The 27,120-nt window shown below is 36.8% G+C and overlaps 1 protein-coding gene across 1 annotated transcript in view; it reads left to right on the forward strand.

The window, feature by feature from the left end:
* The window catches only part of CCDC34 (coiled-coil domain containing 34), a gene marked incomplete at its 5' end in the record, with an annotated part of 52,560 nt that extends 33,912 nt beyond the window's left edge, over positions 1 to 18,648 (forward strand). The window contains 3 exons of the mRNA XM_079929698.1: positions 12,248 to 12,406; positions 12,966 to 13,107; positions 14,529 to 18,648. Of these exons, the coding sequence (XP_079785824.1) occupies positions 12,248 to 12,406; positions 12,966 to 13,107; positions 14,529 to 14,743 (516 nt within the window). The 3' untranslated portion in view covers positions 14,744 to 18,648. The remainder of the gene's footprint in view (positions 1 to 12,247; positions 12,407 to 12,965; positions 13,108 to 14,528) is intronic.
* Positions 18,649 to 27,120: the final 8,472 nt, after the last annotated feature.

Consider the following 27,120-nt stretch of genomic DNA (forward strand, 5'->3'; position numbering starts at 1 on the left):
GAGGCCCGTGTACCACAGAGGGGGAAAAAAATCACAAGAGAAGAGGAAGGGAAGAAAAAAAGGCCTACAAAAACAAATCCTAGTTAACAAATTGGCAGTAAGAACAGACATACCGATAATTACCTTAAATGTAAATGGATTAAATGCTCCAACCAAAAGACACAGACAGGCTGAATGTATACAAAAACAAGACCCATATATATGCTGTCTACAAGAGACCTGCTTTAGCCCTAGGGACACATACAGAGGGAATGTGAGGGGACGGAAAAAGGTATCCCATGCAAATGGAAATCAGAAGAAAGCTGGAGTATCAAAACTCACATCACACAAAATAGACTTTAAAATAAAGACTGTTACAAGAGACAAAGAAGGACACTACATAACGATCACGGGATCAATCCACAAAGAAGATATAACAATTACAAATATATGTGCACCCAACATAGGAGCACCTCAATATACAAGGCAAATGCTAACAGCCATAAAAAAAGAAATTGACACTAACACAATAATAGTGGGGGACTTTAACACCCCAGTCCCATCACTGGACAGATCATCCAGACAGAAAATCAACAAGGAAACACAGGTCTTGAATGACATACTAGACCCTATGGACTTAATTGGTATTTATTACAACATTCCTTTGATTGTTCTCAAGTGCATATGGAACATTCTCCGGGATAGATCACATCTTGGGCCACAAATCAACCCTCAGTAAATTTAAGAAAATTGAAATCATATCAAGAATATTTTCTAACCACAACACTATGAGATTAGAAATCAATTACAGGAAATAAAAACCGTAAAAAACACAAACACATGGAGGCTAAATAATGTTACAAAACAACCATGGATCACTGAAGAAATCAAAGAGGAAATTAAAAAATACCTAGAGACAAAAAATAAATAAATAAATAAATAAAAAATACCTAGAGACAAATGACAATGAAAACACGATGATCCAAAACCTATGGGGTGCAGCAAAAGCAGTTCTATGAGGGAAGTTCATAGCAATACAGTCTTAACTCAGGAAACAAGAAAATCTCAAAAAAACAACCTAACCTTACATGTAAAGGAACTAGAGAAAGAAGAACAAACAAAACCCAAAGTTAGTAGAAGGAAAGAAATCATAAAAATCAGAGCAGAAATAAATGAAATAGAGATGAAGAAAACAGTAGTAAAGATCAATGAAACTAAAAGCTGATTCTTTGAGAAGATAAACAAAATTGATAAACTGTTAGCCAGATTCATCAAGAAAAATGAGGACTCAAATCAATAAAATTAGAAATGAAAATGAGAAGTTACAACTGACACCACAGAAATACAAAGGATCATAAGAGACTACTACAAAAAACTATATGCCAATAAAATGGACAACCTGGAAAAATAGACTAATTCTTAGAAAGGTACAAGCTTCCAAGACTGAACCAGGAAGAAATAGAAGATATGAATAGACCTATCACAAGTACTGAAATTGAAACTGATTAAAAAGCTTCCAACTAACAAAAATGCAGGACCAGATAGCTTCACAGGCGAATTCTATCAAACATGTAGAAAAGAGTTAACACCTATCCTTCTGAAACTATTCCAAAAATTGTAGAGGAAGGAACACTCCCAAACTTTCTATGTGGCCACCATGACCCTGATACCAAAACCAGACAAAGATACCACAAAAAGAGAAAATTACCGGCCAGTATCACTGATGAACATAGACGGAAAAATCCTCAACGAAATACTGGCAACCTGAATCCCATACACCATGATCAAGTGGGATTTATCCCAGGGATGCAAGGATTCTACAATATCCACAAATCAATCAGTGTTATACACCGTGTTAACAAACTGAAGACTAAAAACCATATGATCATCTCAATAGATGCAGAAAAAGCTTTTGACAAAATTCAACACCCGTTTATAATAAAAGTTCTCCAGAAGTAGGCATAAAGGGAACTTACCTCTACATAGTAAAGGCCTTATATGACAAGTCCACAGCTAACATTCTCAACAGTAAAGAGCTGAAAGCATTCTCTCTGAGATAGGAACAAGACAAGGATGTCCACTGTCACCACTTTCATTCAGCATAGTTTTGGAAGTCCTAGCCACAGCAATCAGAGAAGAAAAGAAATAAGGGGAATGCAAATTGAAAAAGAAGTAAAACTGTCACTGTTTGCAGCAACATGATATTATACATAGAAAAGATGCTACCAGAAAACTACTAGAGCTCATCAGTGAATTCAGTAAATGTACAGGATGCAAAATTAATACACCAAAATCTTGCATTCCTATACACTAACAACTAAAGATCAGAAAGAGAAATCAAGGAAACAATCCCATTTGCCATTGCATCAAAAAGGATAAAATACATAGGAGTAAACCTACCTGAGGAGACAAAAGACCCGTATTCTGAAAACTATAAGACGTGGTGAAGGAAATCAAAGGTGACACAAAGATGACGTGGAAAGGTATTGTTTTGGATTGGAAGAATCAATATTGTCAAAATGACTATGCTACGCGAGGCAACTACAGACTCAGTGGAGTCCCTGTCAAATTACCAATGACATTTTTCACAGAAGCAGAACAAAGATCTTTAAAATTTATATGGAAGCACAAAAGACTCTGAATAGCGAAAGCAATTCTGAGAAAGAATAATGGAGCTGGAGGAATCAGGTTACCTGACTTCAGACTATACTGTAAAGCTACAGTAATCAAAACAGTATGGTACTTGCACAAAAACAGAAATACAGATCAATGGAACAGGAGAGAAAGCCCAGAAATAAACCCACCCACCTATGGTCAATTAATCTATGACAAAGCAGGCAAGAATATACAAAGGAGAAAAGACAGTCTCTTCAAAAAGTGGTGCTGAGAAAACTGGATAGCTACATGTAAAAGAATGAAATTAGACATTTCATAAACACTCTACATAAAAATAAACTCAAAATGGATCAAAGACCTAAATGTAAGCCTACACACTATAAAACTCTTAGAGGAAAACATAGGCACAATACTCCTTGATGTAAATCGCAGCAAGATATTTTTTGATACACCTCCTAGACTAAGGAAAATAAAAACAAATATAAGCAAATAGGACCTAATGAAACTTAAAAGCTTCTACACAGCAAAGGAAACCGTAAACAAAATAAAAAGACAACCCACAGAATGGGAGAAAATATTTGCAAACGAAGCAACTGAAACGGGATTAATCTCCAAAATATACAAACAACTCAGGCAGCTCTATATCAAATAAACAACCCAATCAAAAAGTAGGTAGAAGGCAGACTCTGGGAGGGCTCACACCAAGGAGTACTTGCCAGAACTTCTGCTTCCAGTGTCCTTGTCCCCACAGTGAGCCACAGCCACACCTTGCCTCTGCAGGAGACCCTTCAACACTAGCAGGTATTGTAAGATTCAGGCTGCTAATGTTGGCATATGCGCATTTAGCCTTAAAGAGATTAAGTTGAGAAGCAAGAAGAACTACAATCCTGCAGCCTGTGGAACAAAAACCACATTCACAGAAACATAGACAAGATGAAAAGGCAGAGGGCTATGTACCAGATGAAGGAACAAGATAAAACCTCAGAAAAACAACTAAGTGAAGTGGAGATAGGCAACCTTCCAGAAAAAGAATTCAGAATAATAATAGTGAAGATGATCCAGGACCTCGGAAAAAGAATGGAGGCAAAGATCAAGAAGATGCAAGAAATGTTTAACAAAGACCTAAAAGAATTACAGAACAAACAAACAGAGATGAACAGTACAATAACGGAAATGAAAACTACACTAGAAGGAATCAACAGCAGAATAACTGAGGCAGAAGAACGGATAAGTGACCTAGAAGACAAAATGGTGGAATTCACTGCTGTGGAACAGAATAAAAAAAAAAAAGAATGAAAAGAAATGAAGACAGCCTAAGAGACCTCTGGGACAACATTAAACGCAGCAACATTCGCATAATAGGGGTCCCAGAAGAAGTGAGAAAGGACCAGAGGAAATATTTGAGGAGATTATATTCGAAAACTTCCCTAACATGGGAAAGGAAATAGCCACCCAAGTCCAGGAAGCACAGTGAGTCCCATACAGGATAAACCCAAGGAGAAACACACCGAGACACATACTAATCAAATTGACCAAAATTAAAGACAAAGAAAAATTATTGAAAGCAGCAAGGGAAAAACGACAAATAACATACAAGGGAACTCCCATAAGGTTAACAGCTGATTTCTCAGGAGAAACTCTACAAGCCAGAAGGGAGTGGCATGATATACTTAAAGTGATGAAAGGGAAGAACCTACAACTAAGATTACTCTACCTGGCAAGGATCTCATTCAGATTCGATGGAGAAATCAAAAGCTTTACAGACAAGCAAAAGCTAAGAGAATTCAGCACCACAAAACCAGCTCTACAACGAATGCTAAAGGAACTTCTCTAAGTGGGAAACACAAGAGAAGAAAAGGACCTACAAAAACAAACCCAAAACAATATAAGAAAATGGTCATGGAACATACCTATCAATAATTACCTTAATCGTGAATGGATTAAGTGCTCCAAGCAAAAGACACAGGCTTGCCAAATGGATACAAAACCAAGACCCATATATATGCTGTCTAAAAGAGACCCACTTCAGACCTAGGGACACATATAGACTGAAAGTGAGGGGTTGGAAAAAGATATTCCATGCAAATGGAAATCAAAAGAAAGCTGGAGTAGCAGTACTCATATCAGATAAAATATACTTTAAAATAAAGAATCTTACAAGAGACAACGAAGGATACTACATAATGATCAAGGGATCAACCCAAGAAGAAGATATAACAGTTATAAATATATATGCACACAACATAGGAGCACCTTAATACATAAGGCAACTGCTAACTGCTATAAAAAAGGAAATCGACAGTAACACAATAATAGTGGGGGACTTGAACAAATCACACCAATGGACAGATCATCCAAAATGAAAATAAATAAAGAAACAGAAGCTTTAAATGACACAATAGACCAGATAGATTTAGTTGATATTTATAGGACATTCCATCCAAAAACAGCAGATTACACTTTCTTCTCAAGTGTGCATGGAACATTCTCCAGGATAGATCACATCTTGGGTCACAAATCAAGCCTCAGTAAATTTAAGAAAATTGAAACCATATCAAGCATCTTTTCTGACCACAATACTATGAGATTAGAAATGAATCACAGGGGGAAAACACGTAAAAAACACAAACACATGGAGGCTAAACAATGCGTTACTAAATAACCAAGAGATCACTGAAGAAATGAAACAGGAAATTAAAAAATACCTAGAGACAAATGACAATGAAAACACGATGATCCAAAACCTATGGGATGCAGCAAAGGCAGTTCTAAGAGGGAAGTTTATAGCTCTACAAGCCTACCTCAAGAAACAAGAAAATTCTCAAACAATATAACCTTACACCTAAAGGAACTAGAGAAAGAACAAACAAAATGCAAAGTGAGCAGAATGAAAGATATCATAAAGATCAGAGCAGAAATAAATGAAATAGAAACAAAGAAAACAATAGCAAAGATCAATAAAACTAAAAGCTAGTTCTTTGAGAAGATAAAATTGATAAACCATTAGCCAGACTTGTCAGGAAAAAGAGGGAGAGGACTCAAATCAATAAGATTAGAAATGAAAAAGGAGAAGTTACAACAGACACTGCAGAGAAACAAAGCATCCTAAGAGACTACTACAAGCAACTCTATGCCAATAAAATGGACAACCTGGAAGAAATGGACAAATTCTTAGAAAAGTATAACCTTCCAAGACTGAACCAGGAAGTAATAGAAAATATGAACAGACCAGTCACAAGTAATGAAATTGAAATGGTGATTAAAAATCTTCCAACAAACAAAAGTCCAGGACCAGATGGCTTCCCAGGTGAATTCTTTGAAACGTTTAGAGAAGAGCTAACCCCCATCCTTCTCAAACTCTTCCAAAAAATTTCAGAGGAAAGAACACTCCCAAACTCATTCTATGAGGCCATCATCACCCTGATGCCAAAACCAGACAAAGATACTACAAAAAAGAAAGTTACAGACCAATATCACTGATGAATATAGATGCAAAAATCTTGAACAACAAACTAGCAAACAGAATCCAGCAACACATTAAAAGGATCATACATCATGATCAAGTGGGATTTATCCCAGGGATGCAGGGATTCTTCAATGTACACAAATCAATCAATGTGATACAGCATATTAACAAATTGAAGAATAAAAACCATATGATCATCTCAATAGATGCAGAAAAAGCTTTTGACAAAATTCAACACCCATTTATGATAAAAACTCTCCAGAAAGTGGGCATAGAGGGAACCTACCTCAAAATAATAAAGGCCATATACGACAAACCCACAGCAAACATCATTCTCAATGGTGAAAAATTGAAAGGATTTCCTCTAAGATCAGGAACAAGACAAGGATGTCCACTCTCACCACTGTTATTCGACATAGTTTTGGAAGTCCTAGCCACGGCAATCAGAGAAGAAAATGAAATATAAAGAATACAAATTGGAAGTGTAGAAGTAAAACTGTCACTGTTTGCAGATGACATGATACTATACATAGAGAATCCTAAAGATGCCACCAGAAAACTACTAGAGCTAATCAATTTGGTAAAGTTGCAGGATACAAAATTAATGCACAGAAATCTCTTGCATTCCTATACACTGATTTTCAGAAAAATCTGAAAGAGAAATTAAGGAAACACTTCCATTTACCATTGCAACAAAAAGAATAAAATACCTAGGAATAAACCTACCTAGGGAGACCAAAGACCTGTATGCAGAAAAGTATAAGACACTGATGAAAGAAATTAAAGATGATACCAACAGATGGAGAGATACACCATGTTCTTGGATTGAAAGAATCAATATTGTGAAAATGACTATACTACCCAAAGCAATCTACAGATGCAATGCAATCCCTATCAAATTACCAATGGCATTTTTTAAGGAACTAGAACAAAAAATCTTAATATTTGTATGGAGACTCAAAAGACCCCAAATAGCCAAAGCAGTTTGAGGGGAAGAAAACGGAACTGGAGGAATCAGGCTCCCTGACTTCAGACTATACTACAAAGGTACAGTAATGAAGACAATATGGTACTGGCACAAAAACAGAAACATAGATCAATGGAACAAGATAGAAAGCCCAGAGATAAACCCATGCACCTGTGGTCAACTAATCTATGACAAAGGAGGCAAGGATATACAATGGAGAAAAGACAGTCTCTTCAATAAGTGGTGCTGTGAAAACTGGACAGCTACATGTAAAAGAGTGAAATTAGAACACTCCCTAACACCAAACACAAAAATAAACTCAAAATGGATTAGTGACCTAAATGTAAGACTGGACACTATAACACTTAGAGGAAAATGTAGGAAGAACACTCTTTGACATAAATCACAGCAAGATCTTTTTTGATCCACCTCCTAGAGTAATGGAAATAAACACAAAAATAAACAAATGGGACCTAATGAAACTTCAAAGCTTTTGCACAGCAAAGGAAACCATAAACAAGAAGAAAAGACAACCCTCAGAATGGGAGAAAATATTTGCAAACGAATCAACAGACAAAGGATCAATCTCCAAAATATATAAACAGCTCATGCAGCTCAATATTAAAGAAACAAACAACCCAGTCCAAAAATGGGCAGAAGACCTAAATAGACATTTCTCCAAAGAAGGCATACAGATGGTCAAGAAGCAGATGAAATGCTGCTCAACATCACTAATTATTAGAGAAATTCAAATCAAAACTACAATGAGGTATCACCTCACAGTGGTTAGAATGGGCATCATCAAAATGTCTACAAACAACAAATGCTGGAGAGGGTGTGGAGAAAAGGAAACCCTCTTGCACTGTTGGTGGGAATGTAAATTGATACAGCCACTATAGAGAACATTATGGAGGGTCCTTAAAAAACTAAAAATAGAATTACCATATGATCCAGCAATCCCACTACTGGGCATATACCCAGAGAAAACCATAATTCAAAAAGACACATGCACCCCAATGTTCTTTACAGCACTATTTACAATAGCCAGGTCATGGAAGCAACCTAAATGCCCATCAACAGACAAATGGATAAAGAAGATGTGGTACATAAATGCAATGGAATATTACTGAGCCATAAAAAGGAATGAAATTGGGTCATTTGTTTAGACATGGATGGATCTAGAGACTGTCATACAGAGTGAAGTAAGTCAGAAAGACAGAAACAAATATCGTATATTAATGCATGTATGTGGAACCTAGAAAAATGGTATAGATGAACTGGTTTGCAGGGCAGAAGTTGAGACACAGATGTAGAGAATAAACTTATGGACACCAAGGGTGGAAAGCCACGGGGGTGTGGGTATGGTGGTGTGATGAATTGGACGATTGGGATTGCAATGTATATGCTGATGTGTATAAAATTGATGACTAATAAGAACCTACTGTATAAAAAAGTAAATAAAATAAAATTTTTTGAAAACGTAGGCAGATCTAAGTAAACATTTCTCCCAAGAAGACATACAGATGGCCAAAAAGCACATGGACAGATGCTCAACATAACCAATTACCATAGAAAGGCAAATCAAAACTACAATGAGGTATCACCTAACAACGGTCAGAATGGCCATCATCAAAAAGTCTACAAAGCATAAAATGCTGGAGAGGGTGTGGATAAAAGGGAACTCTCCTACACTGTTGGTGGGAATGTAAATTGGTACAACCAGTATGGAGAACATTATAGAGGTTCCTTAAAAAACTAAAACTAGAACTACCATATGATTCAGCAATCCCACTCCTGGGCATATATTTGGAGGAAACCATAATTCAAAAAGATAGGTGTACCCCAGTGTTCATTGCAGCACTATTTACAGTAGACAAGACATGGAAGCAATCTAGTGTCTATTGACAGAGGAATAAAGAAGAGTTGGTACATACTTACAATGGAATATTACTCAGCCATAAAAAAGAACAAAATGCCATTTGCAGCAACATGGATGGACCAAGAGATTATCATACTTAGGGAAGTAAGTCAGAGGAAGAGAAATATCATATGATGTCATTCATATGTGGTATCAAATTTTTAAAAAATGATACAAATGAACTTATTTACAAAGCAGAAAGAGACTTACACATATTGAAAACAAAGTTATGGTTACCAAAGGTGAAACATGGGGGGGGGGGTGATAAATCAGGAGCCTCGTGATTAACATACGCACACTACTGTATACAACAAGGACCTACTGTATAGCCCAGGGAACTCTATTCAATATTCTGTGATAACCTATATGAGAAAAGAATCTGAAGAGTAATGAATGTGTCTGTGTATAACTGAATCACTTTGCTGCACACCTGAAACTAAACACAACATTGTAAACCACCTATACTCCAATTTAAAAAAAAGAAAAAAAAGTTACATTGAGGATTAGGGCTTCAATATATGAATTTTGGTGGGACAGAATTCAATCCATAGCACTACTGACCATTTCTACATCTCTTGTTTTTTGTTTGTTTAGTTTAGTGTTTAAGTTTTTCCCATTTTGTGTGCCTTAATAGTAAGTTGTAAGAATTCTTCTTATATTCCTTTAAGTCCTGTAACATGTATTATAAATATTTCCTCCTTTTAATTTTTTTATATGTTTAAAGAGCAGAAATTTTAAATTTTGGTTAAGTTCCATATTTCTGTTTTTTCTTTTATAGTCTGTGGGTTTTGTGTTCTATTAAAGAAACGTTTGCCTATGCCACGGTTATAAAATATTCTCCATTGTTTTCTTCTAGAAGTTTTATAACTTCAGCTTTTACCTATTTGCATTTTGAGTTAATTTTAATGTTGGCATGTGACAAGGGTCAAGGTTCATTTTTTTGGAATATGGATATACAGTTGTTCCAACACTGTGTTGAAAGATAATATTTTCCCTACTCAGTTACCCTGACATTTTTATTTCAAATCTATTGACCAAATACGTCTGGGTCTATTTCTGGACTGTATCCTGTTCAATTGACCCATTTCCTATGCCAGTACTACACTATCTGCTTACTATAGCTTTATATAGTAATTCTTGAATTTAAAATTCTTCTAATCAAATAGTGTAAGTCTTCCATCGTTTTTCTTCTATTTCAGAATTGTTTTAGCTGCTCTGCACCCTTTCCGTTTAGAATTAGCTTATCAATTTCCCTAATCATGCTTGCTTGAATAGTGCCTGATACTATTGGGATTGCATTAAATATATAGATCATTCAGGAGAAAATCGCTATCTTAATAATATCAAATTATAAATCTATAAACATGATTTTTTTTCTATTTATTTAAGCCATATTTATCTGTTTTTTTCTTCTTTTTTTTTTTGTTTTCAGTGTACAGGGGTATTATACGTCTTTTTAAAATGTATCCCTAAGTATTTCATGTTTCTGATGAGAGCAGTTATCTTGACTTATTCCTAATATTATCTTGTAATTTTCATATTTGGTTTGGACTTTAGAGAAATAGTGGGCTCCTAAAATGAGCTTGGAAGTGTTCCCTTTTTCTGTTTTTTAAAACAATTTGTGTAGTAATTGGTACTGTTGCTTCCTTAGACGTGTGATAGACTCTACCAGTGAAGCAACTGGAGGCTAGAGTTTTCTTTGTGGGAAAGTTTTAAATTCTGAATTGTTTTACAAGTAGAGGTTCATTCAGTTACTCTGTTTCTTCTTGAATCGGTTTTGGAAAGTGATGTATTTTTAAGTAATTTTGACATCTTATTTAAATTGAATTTATTGGCAAAAAATTGTTTTCAGCGTTCTCTCATATGTATATAAGAGATATGTAGTGATCTGTCATTTACCATCTGTGCGACCTTGGGCAGATTACTTAACTTCTTTGTGGAATTTAACCCAATAGTTAAATTCCAGCATTATTTCAATGGATATTGAGTTCTCAGCAAGAAAGGATTTCCTTTTGCAGCTATTGGCAGACCAACAATAAGGAAATATAGTAACCTGGGGAATGACAGGGGCTTTAATTTTTTTATTCTTTGGCCTCTCCTCGAGGCTTGTGGGATCTTAGTTCCCTGAGGAGGGATTGAACCTGTGCCCTCAGCAGTTAAAGCACGAAGTCCTAACCATTGGACCACCAGGGAATTCCCGTGCTTTGATTTTTAAGACCCGCCTTTCCTGTACAGCACTGGACACATGTTGTATGTAACTGATGTTCGTTACTTGGGTCTTACTTGAATTGCTTGTATTAAAGTATTCTACAAGACGCTTTTAAGGGAAGAATTTCTTGGCTCATATTTCTTTGCTCGATGAAGGGTGATGTATATGGCATTTGTATTGCATATACTTCATGTTTGCAGATTATTTTCTAAACCTTTGATAAAGAGAGCTAGCCATGTCATTGGTTATTTAGAATTTAGCTGTGTTGGTAGATTATCTTTTGAGTGAGAAAAGGAAGAAACATTGACTTATAGTCTGTGTCAAGTTTTTTCTTCAAGGGGCTAGATAAAATTTTAGGCTTTGTGGACCATGCAATCTCTGTTGCAACTATTTAACTTTGCTGTTGTGGTGCAAAAGCAGCATAGACAAGAAATATGTAAATAAATGTGTGGCCACATTTCAGTAAAACTTCGTTTACAAATACAGGTGGTTGATGGACCATATTTGGCCTGCAGGCCATAGTTTGCCAATCCTTGGTCTGTGTAAGGCGTATAAGAATTACATAGCCAGAGATTTGTCTGTATGTGCCCTTATAGCAGTACTTAATGGCCCAAAATTTGTGCTCTGTAACTCTTTGATGGTGAAAATTTATCCAAGTATTTGTATTGGCAAATTGTCTGGGGAATGTGTACACATGTGGCTCCTGTTTTAGAGTGGGGGTAAACATCCATCAAAAAACACTAAGATTCAGGACAGTCTAATAGGTCATAATTACTGTCCACTAATTTACTCAGCAAATCTTTATAGAACACCTACTATTTACTTAACACTGTTCCAGTCTCTGAGTGTACTTTGTCAAGCAAGACCTTTGTTATGGCCATCATGAAACGTATACTCAAGCTGGTAGACTAAAATTGATCAGGTAAGTGCAGGTATGTTATATATTTTCATAAGCCACACTGTGTCAACCACTATTTTACCACCTATTTTAAGAAATAACTGAAGTTTAGAGAATTGCTGCATATAACACTTCTCCCTTGTATGAGGATGACTACAGATACTCCAATTAAAATTCCTTCATTTTTATTTAAGAAAAGAAAAGAAAGGGAACAAAAAATTAATAAAGAAAAGGAGGAAAAAGCAGCAAAGGAGCTGGAGAAAGAACATTTACAAGAAAAAGCAAAAGAAAAATATGAAGAATGGTTAAAGAAAAAAAATGCTGAAGAATGTGAGAAGAAGAAGAAAGAAAAGGTATTTTCACTAAAGTGATCAGTTAGAATACATGACTTTCGTGTTTACATGTGCCAGCTATATTGTATAAAGAGTTTCTAATAGAAAATTGGCACTATCTTATCATAATATAAATACATGTAGCTACCCCTACTTGTTATACTATAATTAAGCTTCAGAAATGAATATGCATTTGTGGTTTTCTTAGGTTGAGAAGTATTAATAAGCCTATTGATATTTCTGCAGTCAGGTTCAAACTTTTTATTGTTGTTTATGCTTTTAAATATTATTCAATGCACTTTTATGGAAAGTTTTATTACATTAGTATAAATTACTATTCTATTTTAAAACAGCAAATTGCTTTTTTCTTCTTAGGTTTAATGTCATTGTTTAGAGGCAGCCACCTTCATATCACATCCCTGATCATGTTAAATTTTGCTCTCTATAGAATTATGATTCAGTATTTCTGATCAGAAAGCCATTGGGATGGGGAGCTACTGGGGAAAAGAGTCAGTAGAATTTGAATAGAATTTTTAGTTACAGAATATCCCTGGAGATTCTTTGGTCTTGTCATTTTAAGGAAAAAGAAAAACAACGGCAGGCTGAATTACAGGAAAAAAAGGAAATAGCAGAAAAAAAGTTTAAGGAATGGTTGGAAAATGCAAAAAATAAACCTCGTCCAGCTGCAAAGAGCTATGGTTATGCCAATGGAAAACTCACAGGTTGGTTTTTATGTTATGTGGGTTACATAAATATGGCTTGCAGGAGTGAATATTATATATTATGTTTCCTTTTGACAGAAATAGAAATGTGTAAAAATCTTTTTTCTTTCAAATTACTATTTTCTGGAAGATTATAACATACTGTATTCCTGTGGAGATACTACAAATTTGTTGTCATTCTCTAAAACCAGATACATTTTAAAGGCAATAGTGGTAAAACTGCAAAGTAATGATTTCTAAGGTTAAGAAACAAGTAAAATTTTCTTACATTCCTTGGATTTTAAAGCCTTAATCAGGATATATTGAAGGGGTCATTTTCTTCCCCTTTTCTAACCCTCTCTGAGGCAGAGCTTCCAGTGTCTTTGGCACATTCTTTTTGCAGGGTGGAATACTAGACAGCACATGAACCAGACACAGACCTGGTTGGCCTTTAGGCTTGGTCTGATTATAAATGGCAATGCATGTTTTTCTTTGTACTTCATGTTGGAAGCTCATGCCTTGCTGACAGCTGCCTTCACTTGTTTAAGTGATTTATTATTAAAAATACTCCCATTCTGTTTTGTTCACACAATAGGACATATTCCAGACTTTGTTTTGACCATCGTGGTGAAGTGTGTGTTGACATATCTATGCAGTCAAAGTGGGTTGCCAATGTCTGAATGACACATTCCTGCTGTCAGGATTTAGGCCTCTCCTGCATGTCACAGAGGTCATCCATTACAGCTACCGAGCAGGGTCTGCTCTGTTTTTTCGTTCTCTTATTTGAAATAAGAGTAATAAGCAGTGGTTTTAACCAAATGATTGGATAGTAAAGTTAAAACTTAGGTGGAATATACATATTGACTAGAAGTTAATTGGTGAAATAATGGATTATTTTATTTTTTGCATTTAAATAAGTTTTATTCTAATAAATATCTTTGCAAATGCTCTACTGCTCTTAATTATCAAAATTACAGTGATATTATGAAATCTGATTGACAGTGATTTAGAATTTAAGTGGTTCTAAACAAGAATCTTGATTCACTTTAGCTACATATGCAACATACATTTTTTCTGCAAACTTTAGTGTCCAACTAGGGGAAACATGTACACAATCAGCGGTTTCCCAGACTGAGTTAAAATGAAGATTTTGTTCTTTTTAAGGGTTCTAAAATTAATTTCTTAGGAGAACTTTTATGAGTTTCTATATATATAGATGTGAACATTAATGTTCTTTGAATGCTTAGATTTATATTTTAATTTTTACTTCAGTACTTACTGTGTTTGAAAATATTTGAGAGTTCAAGTTTTAAATGAGTCAAATTGGTTTATCAATAATATTTTTGCCCTTTTAACATTTTTCTGTGAATTTTAAAATATGTAGTTTCTTTGATCTCAAAAAGTTTTCTTCTTGTTTTGTTCTGATTTTTTCATAATTTTAGGTTTTTACAGTGGAAATTCTTATCCGGAGCCAGCCTTTTATAACCCAATTCCATGGAAACCAGCTCCTGTGCCTCCTCCCAAAGGAGCAAAGGATCTATCAGGAAAGAAGACTAAAAGGCCTGTGATAAGCCAGCCAAACAGGTCATCCTCTCTGGTAATGCATAAATCCAGAAGCAGTCTTTGCCTTGGAACTCTGTGCAGAATACAAAGATAGTAGATGTGGGAAATTACATGCTTTTACCTGGAGCTATTTAATTTTAAAATCAGAAATTGTTTTTTTACTGCTCAATTAGTTGCTCAACATTTGATGTATTATTGATAAGTTCAAATTCTTGCATTTGTATACAGAGTCCTTAGAGTTAATTGAGGAAGATATTTTATACATTTTCATTTTTATAAATGCTTCAAGGTTGATCTTGGCATATTGTTTTGCAGGATACGTGACTGAATCTAACAATTGTGTTTGTATTTAGCTTGTATTAAAACTACCCTCTAATACCAGTAAAAGCAACAATTTTTCATGTGTTCTTTCATACTATATGTTGTGTGTTTATGTTTATGAACAATGTAAGATTAAGTTGTTCAAACAAGCATTTCTAAACTGCATGCTCAAGATAATTCTTAGAAGAATCTAAATGGGTTAGAATCCCAGAGTAATCAAAAACAGTCTTTGTTGATGGCTTTTGGTATATTTTTCCCTGTGTAAATATTTGTAAATCGCTAACTGAAGTCATGTTTGGTAACAGAGAAATGAAGTTTGGGTTTTGAAAGGAAAATTTAAAAACACTGTTTTGGACTCAATCTTAGATTGGTATGTAGTAATCTTGAGACACTAATATTTTGCTATACTTTGCTATACTTTGTACAAATAGTTATAATTAGTTACGTTGTTAATTTTAAAATTAGAAATATCAATGCATTATTTTTTAATGTTAAATGTTGAGTGATATTTTACTGAAGTTGAAATCAAAAATCTTAATAAATACACATTAAGGATAGTATATCAACGGATTACTAAAGTAGCACTCAATGCTTTTTATTAAGTTTTAAAAGTCTGTATCTTTTCTTAGTGGGCTATCAAGAAATGAAAATCTGTTGGGGCAATATAAAGTTCAGTGAATTCATTTAAAAGTGATTCCTATTTAGACTGTATTTCATGTTTCTGCTAGGTTAGTCAGTTGTCAAGTTTCTAGTGATTAACCTGCAATGGTGTTGATCAACTGCAGGAAACAGCAATGGGATCTTTGAAGAATATTCATACTGTCAGAAATCTAGAAAAATTTTTTTTTTTTTCCTGCTCATGGGGGTGTGTGAGCCCCATAAGGACTGAGCACTCAATTCAGGCATCTTCATTTGGTTTTATTTTATTTTTTCACTTCTAAGCAGAGAACAGTTTGGGAGGAGTCAGAGTTTGTTGGGTCAAAATATTGGTGAGATTTTGTGGCCTGACCATCCTTCTTGGAACCTGTTAGATGCAGTGAAACTTAACAGGTGATCATTCTACACGAGCAAATTCTCCTATGTAGAGAGAATGTAGAATTTGCCAGGGTAGCAATAAACTTGTGTGTAAAAAACAGCATATATAGGCTTGTGTTCCTGGGCGTTTTAGATATAGTTGTTATATCTAAAAAATCTTCAGTTTTACACATATTAAGTCATTTAGGCAACTTTTAGCTGTAACCATAATCCTAATAAAACTTTTCATTCAATCAGTAATTAATTAGTTTGACCAATGTTAGTTGAACATTTGCTCTGTGAGAAATGTTTTGCATATTGATTTAGGAATTTGAATGATATATTTCTTTAATTCAGTAAACATTTACAGCCTAGCCAGGAAAACATAGAATAAATGCTGTAATACATTATACTTAAAATCATGCTCAGAGTTCATCTGAGAACATAGATAAGAGATAGCTCAGCCTGAGAAGGGATTAAGAAAGGTTACAAAGAGGAGGTGACATTTGAGTTGGTGAAAGATAAGCAGGAATTTTCTAGATGGTTATGAGGCTGACCTTAACCATCATGAACATGTGGTGAGAAGTAGCTGGGAGAGAAGCAGGGGTCGGAGTAAAAAGGTTCTGTATACTACAGAATTTGGACTTGATCCTGTGGGCTTGTGATACCCTGTTTTACTACCCCAATGGTGCATTTTTTAAAAGATTTTGACCATCAAACATTTATTACTAAAATTCCATTTTTATTCATCAAAGACTTCTTCAAACCAATCAATACACCTGTTACTAGGAGATTAGTGTTTTTAACCTGAATCAATTTTTCTTAAAGTCAGGATACTTGGTATTCTAGGCATTGTAAACTATATTAACTGTATGAAATTTCTATTGAGGTTTTTAAAATATCTCTTTGACTCTACTGCTACTTGATTGGAACTGCTCTAAAATATCTAGGCAACCTATAATGTCAACAAATTCATGATCTGAAAGAAAGAACACAGGTATTATAGACCTAGTTTTACATCTACTTATCTGGAAGGCGCCTCATTTTTTTCAATGTTCAATACCTTATCTAATTTAGAAACTTATTGTGGGGATGTAAAATAATACATGGAAGTACCAAAAAATGCAAGTTTGTTTCTTTTTTGTATGATGATAATTCTGATAAGATGTACCAATATTCTTTCTTTAGTGATAATTGATTTACATAATAACTGACTTTGTTTAACATACCAATCTTGACTGGTGATATATCAAAATCAACTTGTCAGTACTTGGAGTGGATTTTCATTTACCCCTGTGCTAAGGGCAAAAAGTGAATACTGTTGTCTTCATTTTCTTCAAGTTGAATCAATGTTTACTGAATACCTACTATGTGCGAGTGAGTATTCTAGATGCTGGAGATTCATCTGTGAATAAGAGAGGGTCCCTGCTGCCCACATGGGATCTTACATGACAGTGATAGGAAACAGATACTAAACATATAAACAAATAATTTATGTGGCTCTAGGTGCTATAAAAATAAAACAGGGCACTATTGGGATAAATAGTGACTGGGTGGAGGAGTGGGTCTACTCTTTTAAGTGGATGGGCATCTCTGAAGTGGTAACATGCGGCTGAGCTAGCCTTGCCTTGCTAAAATCTGCAGAAAGAGATATCCAGTCAGAGGAAACAGCCAGTGCACAGGCCCCAATGCAGAAATGAATCTGATGTGTTTGAAGAAAGGTTGGTGTGGCTGGAGTGGAGAGAGCACTGGGGAAAATAGTAGGAGTGAAGGTTGGAGAGTCCGGCAGGGCCAGATCATATATAATCCTGAGTTCAGTAGTTCAGATTTTATCATAATTGTATTGGGAAGCCCTTGAAAGTTTTTAAGCAGGGAATTGATGTGATCTGTTTTATACTTTGAGATTACTCTGGCTGTGTGAGGAAACTGGCTTGCTGGGGACCAAGAATCAAAGCAGGGAGACTCATTGGGAGGATTTGCAGTATCCAGGAAAGAAATTGTGATAGTCTGTTTTAACGTGGCAGCAGCAACATGATAAGAAGTAGAGGTGGATTTGGGATGTATTTTGGAGGTGAGGCAAACAGGACTGCTAACATTTGGGTGTCTGGTTGAGGGAAGCAGGAAAAATCAGATATGACTTCTAGTTTTTAGGCCTGATCCACTGGGTGAATGATGATAACTATCACAGAATTAGAAAGTGATAGGAGCAGATGTATAGGCTGAGAATGGAAAGAGGGGAGTCCTTCAGAATTCTGTCCTAGGTCTGTTAGATTCGTGGTACAACTTAATATCCTGGTAGAAATGGCAGTTAGATACTTGTCTGATGCTCAGGGGAGAGCCAGGATTGGAGATACAAATTTAAGCAACATCAGTATGTAGGTGGTATTTAAAAGCATGGGACTGGATCAGGTTACCTAGGAAGAGTTTAGATAGTAAAAAGAAGGCTGAGTATTCAGCTATTTAGAAATTGAGCAGCTAGCAAGGATGCTGAGAAGGAGCAGCCATGAAGTAGAAGGAGACCCAGTAGAGTATGATGTCACAGAAGCCATGAGTAGAAGTGTTAGAAGCAGGGAATTGAGCAGTCTGTCCAGTGCTACCTGACAGACGAGGAAAAGCAGGAAAGAGCCTTCCTTGTTGCGTATGATAAGATGAAGGAAGGCCACTGTTGACCTCAATAGCAAACACGTATTGAATACTTTCTATATGCCTGGCAGTATTCTGTGTGCTTTTATATGTGCTAACTCATTAAGCCTCACAACAACCCTATGAGATACTTTTATTATCCCCATCTTATAGTTGAAACTGAGGCACCGAGAAGCTATGCTGCTTTTATACAAAAAAGTGAGTCACAGAATAGGGATAAGAACTAAGTTCAAAGTCCAAGCTTAACAACCATGTTCTGTGTCCCTCCTGTGTAATATATATATATGATATGAAAAACTAGTATGAAAGTGCAAAATAACTTGAGAGAATGGGAGGTAACAAAGTGGAGACCATATCTGAAGACAACTCTTGGGAGAAGTTTTAGAGTGACGAGAAGATAAGTGAGGTGGGAGCTGGAAGAGGGCATAAGTCAAGGACATTTTCTGTTTGTTTTGCTTACAATAGGTGATAATAAACAGGTGTCCCTGCTGATGTTGATGATCTAGGTGAAGGAGAGTACTTGAAGATTTAGGAGAGATCAAGGACGGTTTTAGCAGTGCAATTCTTAAATAGCAAAAAAATAAATAAATGATGGCTTATGTGGGAGCAAGGAAATTTCTTCCATTTTTTCAGGAGAGAATGCATAGTACATAGGCTCAGGTGTAGCTTGAGTTAATAGCATTGATGGTAGGAGGAGGATACGGGCAGTTCTTGTCTGATAGCTTCTGGTTTTTCAATGAGGCCTGAAAGGGAGGCAAGGCTGTCAGCCAAGGGATGGCATGTGTTGTTGCAAGTAGGAAGGGGAAAAGGTTACAGAGAAGTGAGCATTTTGGAGAGCAGAGGACAAATTTACCAGGGAAATCAGTGGGACTGACCGATGGGCAATGTTATTTGCCATTTGATAATTTTGGTCCAAAAAGGGACCAATTAGCAGGATTCTGTCATGTTTTTCTCCATTTCTGGAGGAAAGTTTAGCTACTTGGGTTTAGGAGCAGAGTAAGGCTTAATTAGGGTTGGACAAGCAGGGCAGGTAGGATGGAGAGAGAAAGGAGCAAAATGATTTCAAGGGGGTGATCATAGCACTGAAACATGGTATTTAACAAGGGCTGAGTGATGGGTGGTGAGGAAGAATTTTCAGTTGATGAGCGTTTCCAGTGCTATTGGAGAATGTTGGGTCAGGGATGCTTGAGGGAAACTGGAGAGGAAGGAGCTTGTGGTTAGAAGGTGGTGACAGCAAGATCCAGAGTATGACCACAGCAGTAGTGACCCAAATGGAGTATATCAATGAAGTTGAGGAAATTTAAAAAGTAAGAGGCCAGAATATTGGAAGGACTTTTTTTTTTTAATATGGATGTTGAAATTGTCAAGGATTATGATAGAAGTAGTGGTAGAAAGAAAGTTGGTGAGCCGGGTGCTAGAATTTCAGTGAACCAATGTAACTTATTAGCCAGGTAACAGTCAAAAAGAGCAATATTGGCTAGTATGGTCAGATGAAATATTCTTCAGAAGAACTTGGAGTTTTGAAGAAGGTAGGGAGGTTTAGGAGTGGCCGTGGTGAATAAGGTAGGTAGGGACAGTACCTACCTACCAACTCTAAGCCTCAAGGTTTATGTATCCCAGAGGTAGGGGACTGCAAAAGAAGAGCATTGTCAGCAGTCCATTGCAGGCAAGAAAAACTTTTAAAAAGTATTTCCAAAAAAAAAGGGGGGGGGGGGACTTCCCTGGTGGTCCAGTGGTTAAGTCTCCACACTTCCAATGTAAGGGGTGTGGGTTCAATCCCTGGTCAGGGAACTAAGATCCCACATGCCGTGTAGCCAAAAGAAAGCATTTCAATAGCAGGATGGGGGCAGTGCAGGGAGGTAGAGGCCAAAAACAGAGCTAGCAGTGATGATATTGTGGAACTATTCCAGGGAGAGGTGACAGGATCAGGTGAGGACAGTAGAGATAGAGAAGAGATGTGTGAAAAATCTGTCCAGAGTAGAACTTGTTTTAGAGCTGACTGGTGATGATAACATTAGCAGAGAAAGGGAATACAGAAAAGAAGGACAGATTTGGGGGTAAGAACTGAGGGGTTTTTTGTTTGTTTTCTTGTAAATTGTTTGTCATGGTAGTAAATGCACACAGTGTAAAAATAAAAAAGTAATAAAAGCTTTGCCTCACTTCTCGCTACCTCACAGTCCTGCTTCCAGGGGGATATTTACTTGTATTACTTCTTTGATAATTTCCTCCCCACAGAATTCTCTGTTGTCTTTCTCTGCGATTTGTTTAGGCAATTATTGTCTTCCTGAATCAATTCTCTAATTATTTTTTTAAAGTGTTTTTTCCCCTCTAATCTTACCTTTCTTTTTTCTTTTCCCTGGTAAGAGGGACTACTTTTTGTGAGATTTCTTTGATGTTATCTTCTAATTTTTGAATAATTTTTTATGGCTATCTTATTTTAAATCCCAAGCACTCTTTGTTTTTTCTGTTTATTCCCTTTTTCATAACATCCTGTACTTATTTTTTTGTTGTAATATCTTTTCTCATCTCTAAGTACATCAATTGCCATTTTTTTTCTTCGTACTTAACTGGCTCTGTTTCTTCCAGGTGCCTTTTCTCCCCCTTCATTTTCTCTTTTTCAGTTCTCAAATGTTTGTTAATCCCCGTCTGACATTTATGTTCACAATGTGAATTTCTGTCTGTTCATACTTAAGAATGGGGCATTAAAAAGCTGAATGGAAGCTACGTTGGCATAAGCAGGGCTTGTTGATGGTGGATTTTGTTGTTGAGGGAACCTCCAAATACCTGGAAGCCTTCCCCTTAGGCTATTTAATTTCTCAGAGAACATTCTTCTAATCTTCCTGGTGAATACAAACCAGCTGCAGTTTTCCTGAGTAGCATCTGAGAAGGTGGCTCTGTATATCACATTTCATTATGAAACACTCTCACTTTACCTATGTTTCAGTTCAGATAGTGCATAAGCTCTGTTCTCCGTGGTACCTGGGGTCTCCATATGCTGAGCCCTTCCAGGGTTCTGTAGGCTGAATCAGCTTTCTTTCCCCCCTTCACACCCTGCCCTCACCCAGTATCTGTTTTATCATTTAGAAACCTTTAAAAGGAAAAGAGAAACGGAAGGGGAAAAAAAGGCACCTGGAGGAAACAGAGCCGATTTAAAAAGCAGAAAAAAATTGTAACTTATTAATATTCTTAGTGATGAGATAAAACACCACATCCCTACTGTCCTAACCCCCGCTACTATCCTAACTCAGTTATTTTCACCTCTGTCCATTTTCCACCTTCCAGAAATTTGTTGAAATCTTTAGTTAACTGTTCTCTTCTATCCTCTTTACCCTTGTGGATTTGTACCTTTTTTCCCCCTTTCTTTCTTAAAGAAATTCCTTTGCCATCCTTTTAGCAGAGATTGGGGAAGGAAAAGAGATAATTGTATATGATTATTCTGTTGTATTTAATTGGAAATCTTTAGTTGTAAACATATTGACATGGGGTACTTGTGGAGATGCAAGTTTATTGCCCAGGTGAGAAATACAGTTTAGGGACAGATATTTAGACCTCATCAGTTTGACTTAATTATTGAAGCTATGGGGATGGATCACATTTCCCAGGAGAAGTTTGAAGCATGATATTCATTCATTCATTCAACACATATTTATCAAATGCCTACCATGTGCTGACAGGGAGAAGATGGACTAGGCTGGAATATAGAGAAAGGACATAAAGAACATAGGGATAGGGAGAGAGGGGCCAAGATACTGGAGTAGAAAGACCTTGAGCACACCTCCCCTCATGAGCACACCAAAATCACAACTGTCTGCAGAACAGCTATCTGTGAAACAGACCAGAATCTAACAGAAAAGATTTTCTACAACTGAAGACATAAAGAAGGAACCACAACAAGATGGGCAGGAATGATGGACTTGTGATATCAAGTCCTATACCTTTGGGTGGGTGACCCACAAACTGGAGAATAATTATATTGCAGAGGTTTTCCCACAGGAGTGAGAGTTCTGAGCACCACGTCAGGCTCCCCAGCCTGGGGGTCCTGTACCAGGAAGATGAGCCCCTAGAGCATTTGGCTTTGAAGCCCAGCAGGGCTTATTTTGGGAGTCCCACAGGACTGGGAAATAGAGACTTCACTCTTAAAGGGTGCACACAAAATCTCATGTACACTGGGACCCAGGGCAAAAGCAGTAATTTGATAGGAGCCTGGACCAGACCTACCTACTGGTCTTGGAGAGTCTCTTGGAGAGGTGGGGGCAGGGGGCCCCTGCAACTCGCCCTTGGGACATAAACACTGGTGCCAGCCATATTTGGAGCTTTCTACCACATGAGTACATCTGCTGGTGGCTGCTATTGTGGGATCCTCCCTCTAGCTCATTAGCACCAAGATCTGGCCCCACCCAACAGCCTGCAAGCACCAGTGCTGGGACACGTCAGGCCAAACAACTAACTGGGCAGGGACACAGCCTCACCCATCAGCAGACAGGCTGCCTAAAGACCTCCCAAGCCAACAGTCACCTCTAGACACAGTCCTAGACACACCTCTGCCCACCAGAGGGCCAAGACCCAGCTCCACCCACCAGTGGGCAGGCACCGCCAATGGCCTCCAGGAAGCCTGCACAAGCCTCTAGACCAGCCTCACCCACCATGGGGCAGACACAAGACTTAAGAAAACCACAATCCTTAGCCTGCAGACCCAGCCCACCCACAGCAAGCCAGACCCTATCCTGGGAAGAGTTGGGCCCTTGTCTTGCTGATCAGCAGGTCAAAACAAGTTTCAGGACACTCTAGGCCTCATATCCAACTGTGTCAGGAACCAGTCCCCCCTCCACCAGTTATCTGACCAGCTCTGGGAACCCTGGGCCCTGCAGCCACACTCCAGGACCTGGCTGTGCCTGCTAAAAGTCTGGTACTAACTCCAGGATCTGGCTTCACCCACCAGTTAAGGGGCAACACCCTCGGAGTCTTCTAGACCCTGACTCTGCCCAACAGAGAGCCAGCACTAGACCTGGGGCCCACTGGGGTTCTGCAGGTAGCTGCCTTGTGGCCAGGCCCCACTAACCAGCAGCCAGCAGAATCTGCACAAGGCAGGGCCTGGAAACTAACCAGGCTAGGGACCAACCAAGCCTACCAGACTGCCCACATAGCCTGACACAATAGAAGGAAGCATGCAGCCCTCTTAGGGGAAACACTTAGAGCATATAGCTTGGGTGACAAAATGGGAGTGTGCTTGCTGGGATGCATAGGACGTCTCCTACAGAAGGCCACATCTCCAAGGTTGAGAAACGTAATTAATCTACCACATCCATAAAAGTACAGATACCAACTTAGACAAAATTAAGCAGCAGAGGAGCATGTTCAAGAAGAAGGAACAGTGGGAATTCCCTGGTGGTTTGGACTCTGTGCTTTTACTACCGAGGGTGTGGGTTCAATCCCTGGTCGGGGAACTAAGATCCCAAAAACCGTGCAGCCTAGGCAAAAAAAAAAAGAGGAACAAGATAAAACCCAAGAAGAACTAAGTGAAGTGGAGACAGGCACTCTACCAGAGAAAAAGTTCAGAGTAGTGATCATAAAGATGATGAAAGAACTTGGGAGGAGAATGGATGAAGACAAGCAAAGAGATGAACAATACAATAACTGAAATGAAAAATACACTAGTAGGAATCAATAGTAGACTAAATGAGGCAGAAGAACGGATCAGTGAGCTGGAAGACAAAGTAGTGGAAATCATTGCCACTGAACAGAAAAAAGAATGAGAAGAAATGAGGACAGTTCAAGAGACATCTGGGACAACATCAAGCGCACTAATATTCACATTATAGGGGTCCCAAAAGGAGAACAGAGAGAAAGGGTCTGAGAAAATATTTGAAGACATAAGAGCTGAAAACTTCCCTAACCTGGGAAAGGAAAAAGTCACCTAAGGCCAGGAAGTACAGAGAGTCCCATACAGGATGAACCCAAAGAGGAACACGTCAAGACACACTGTAATCAAAATGACAAACATTACAGATAAAGAGAATATTAAAAGCAGCAAGGGAAAAGCAACAAATAACATACAAGGGAACTCCCATAAGGCTATCAGCTGAGTTTTCAGCAGAAACTGCAGACCAGAAGGGACTGACACAGTATATTTAAAGTGATGGAAGGGAAAAACTACAAACAATAATATTATATCCAGTGAGGCTCTCATTCAGATTTGATGGAGAAATCAAAAGCTTTTCAGACAAGCAAAAGCTAAAAGAGTTAAGCACCAACAAACCAGCTTCACAACACATGTTAAAGGAATTTCTCTAGGTGCAAAAGAAAAGGCCACAGCTAGAAACAAGAAAGTTATGAAATGAAAAATCTCACCGGTAAAGACAAACATACAGTAAAGGTAGTAAATCATCCACACACAAAAGTAGTAGGGTGGTTAAAAGACAAAACTACTAAAATCATCTATATACACAATAAGCAGTTAAGGGATAACAAAACAGTTAGATGTGAAATATAATATCAGAAACAGTAATAGTGAGGGGAGGAAAGTACAAATGCAGGGTTTTTAAAATGTATTTGAAATTAAGAGATCAGCAACATAAAACAATCATATGTATAATTAATATATATTAAATATATAATTTATATTAAACAATATATATTTAATATATATTAAATAATATATATTATATGTGTGTATGTATATATATATATGTTATACAAAAACCTCAGGGTAACTGCAAATCAAAAATCCACAATAGATATACACACAAGAAAGAAAAAGGAACCCAAACAAAACACTAAAGATAGTCATCAAATCACAAAAGAAGAGAAGAGAAAAAAAGACCTACAAAAGCAAAAACAAAACAATTAACAAAGTGGCAGTAAGAACAGACGTATCAAATACTACCTTAAATGTAAATGGACTAAATGCTCCAATCAAAAGACAGAGTGGCTGAATGGATAAAAAAACAAGACCTGTATATATGCTGCCTACAAGAGACTCACATCAGATCTACTGCCACACAGATACTGCAAGTGAGGGGATGGAAAATGCTATTCCATTCAAATTGAAATTAAAAAAAAAAAAATCCAGAGTAGCAATACTTATATCTGAAAAAATAGACTTTAAAATATGGCTGTTACAAGAGACAAAGAATGATACTACATCATGGTTAAGGACACAATCCAAGAAATAAGATATATATATAACAATTGTGTATATGTACATAGATATGCACCCAACGTAGGAGCAGCATAATGTATAAGGCAGATATTAACAGAAATAAAAGGAGAAATTGACAGTAACACAATAATAGTAGGGGACTTTAAAACCTTACTTACACCAAGGGACCGATCATTCAGACAGAAAATCAATAAACATGGACCATAAATAACACATTAGACCAGATGCACTTAATTGGTAGCATTCCATCCCAAAGCAGCAAATTCACATTCATTTCAAGTGCACATGGAACATTCTCCAGGATAGATCACATGCTAGGCTGCAAAACCAGCCTTGGTAAATTTAAGAAAACTGAAATCATATCAAGCATCTTTTCCTACCAGAATGCCATGAGACTAGATATCAACCACAAGAAAAAAAAGTGCAAAAATCACAAACACGTGGAGGCTAAACCATATGCTACTAATCAACAGATGGATCACTGAAGAAATCAAAGAGGAAATTAAAACATTCCTAGAGGAAATGAAAACAAAAAGATGATGATACAAAACCCATGGGATGCAGCAAAAGAAGTTCTAAGAGGGAACTTTATAGCAATACAAGCTTACTTCAGGAAATAAGAAAAATCTCAAACAACCTAATCTTACACTTAAAGAAATTAGAGAAAGAACAAACAAAAGCCAAATTTAGTAGATGGCAAGATATCATAAAGATCAGAGCAGAAATTAATGAAATAGACACACACAAAAAAAAAAAAACAGAAAAGAGCAATGTAACTAAAAGCTGGTTCTTTGGAAAGATAAACAAAACTGATAAACCCTTAGCTAGATTTGCCAAGTAAAAATTGGAGAGGAAACAAATCAATAAAATTAGAAATGAAAAAGAAGTTACAACCAACATCACAGAAATACAAAGGATCATAAGAGACTGCAATGAAAAACTATACACCAATAAAATGGACAACCTAGAAGAAATGGACAAATTCTTAGAGAGGTACAATATCAAAAGACTGTACTAGGAAGAAATAGAAAATATGAACAGACCAATTTCCAGTAATGAAATTAATCAGTACTTTAAAAACTTCCAACAAAAGCCCAGGACCAGATGGCTTCACAGGTGAATTCTGCCAAACATTTAGATACGAGTTAATACCTATCCTTCTCAAATTTCTGCAATTAACTTCAGAGGAAGGAACACTTCTGGACTCATTCTCTGAGGTCAGCATCAACCTGATACCAAAACCAGACAAAGACATCAAAAAAAAAAAAAGACAGAGAGAGAGAAATTAGAGCCCAATATAACTGATTAACATAAATGCTAAAATCCTCAACAAA

Source organism: Stenella coeruleoalba (assembly GCF_951394435.1).
Source record: "Stenella coeruleoalba genome assembly, chromosome: 8".
Lineage (NCBI taxonomy): Eukaryota > Metazoa > Chordata > Mammalia > Artiodactyla > Delphinidae > Stenella > Stenella coeruleoalba.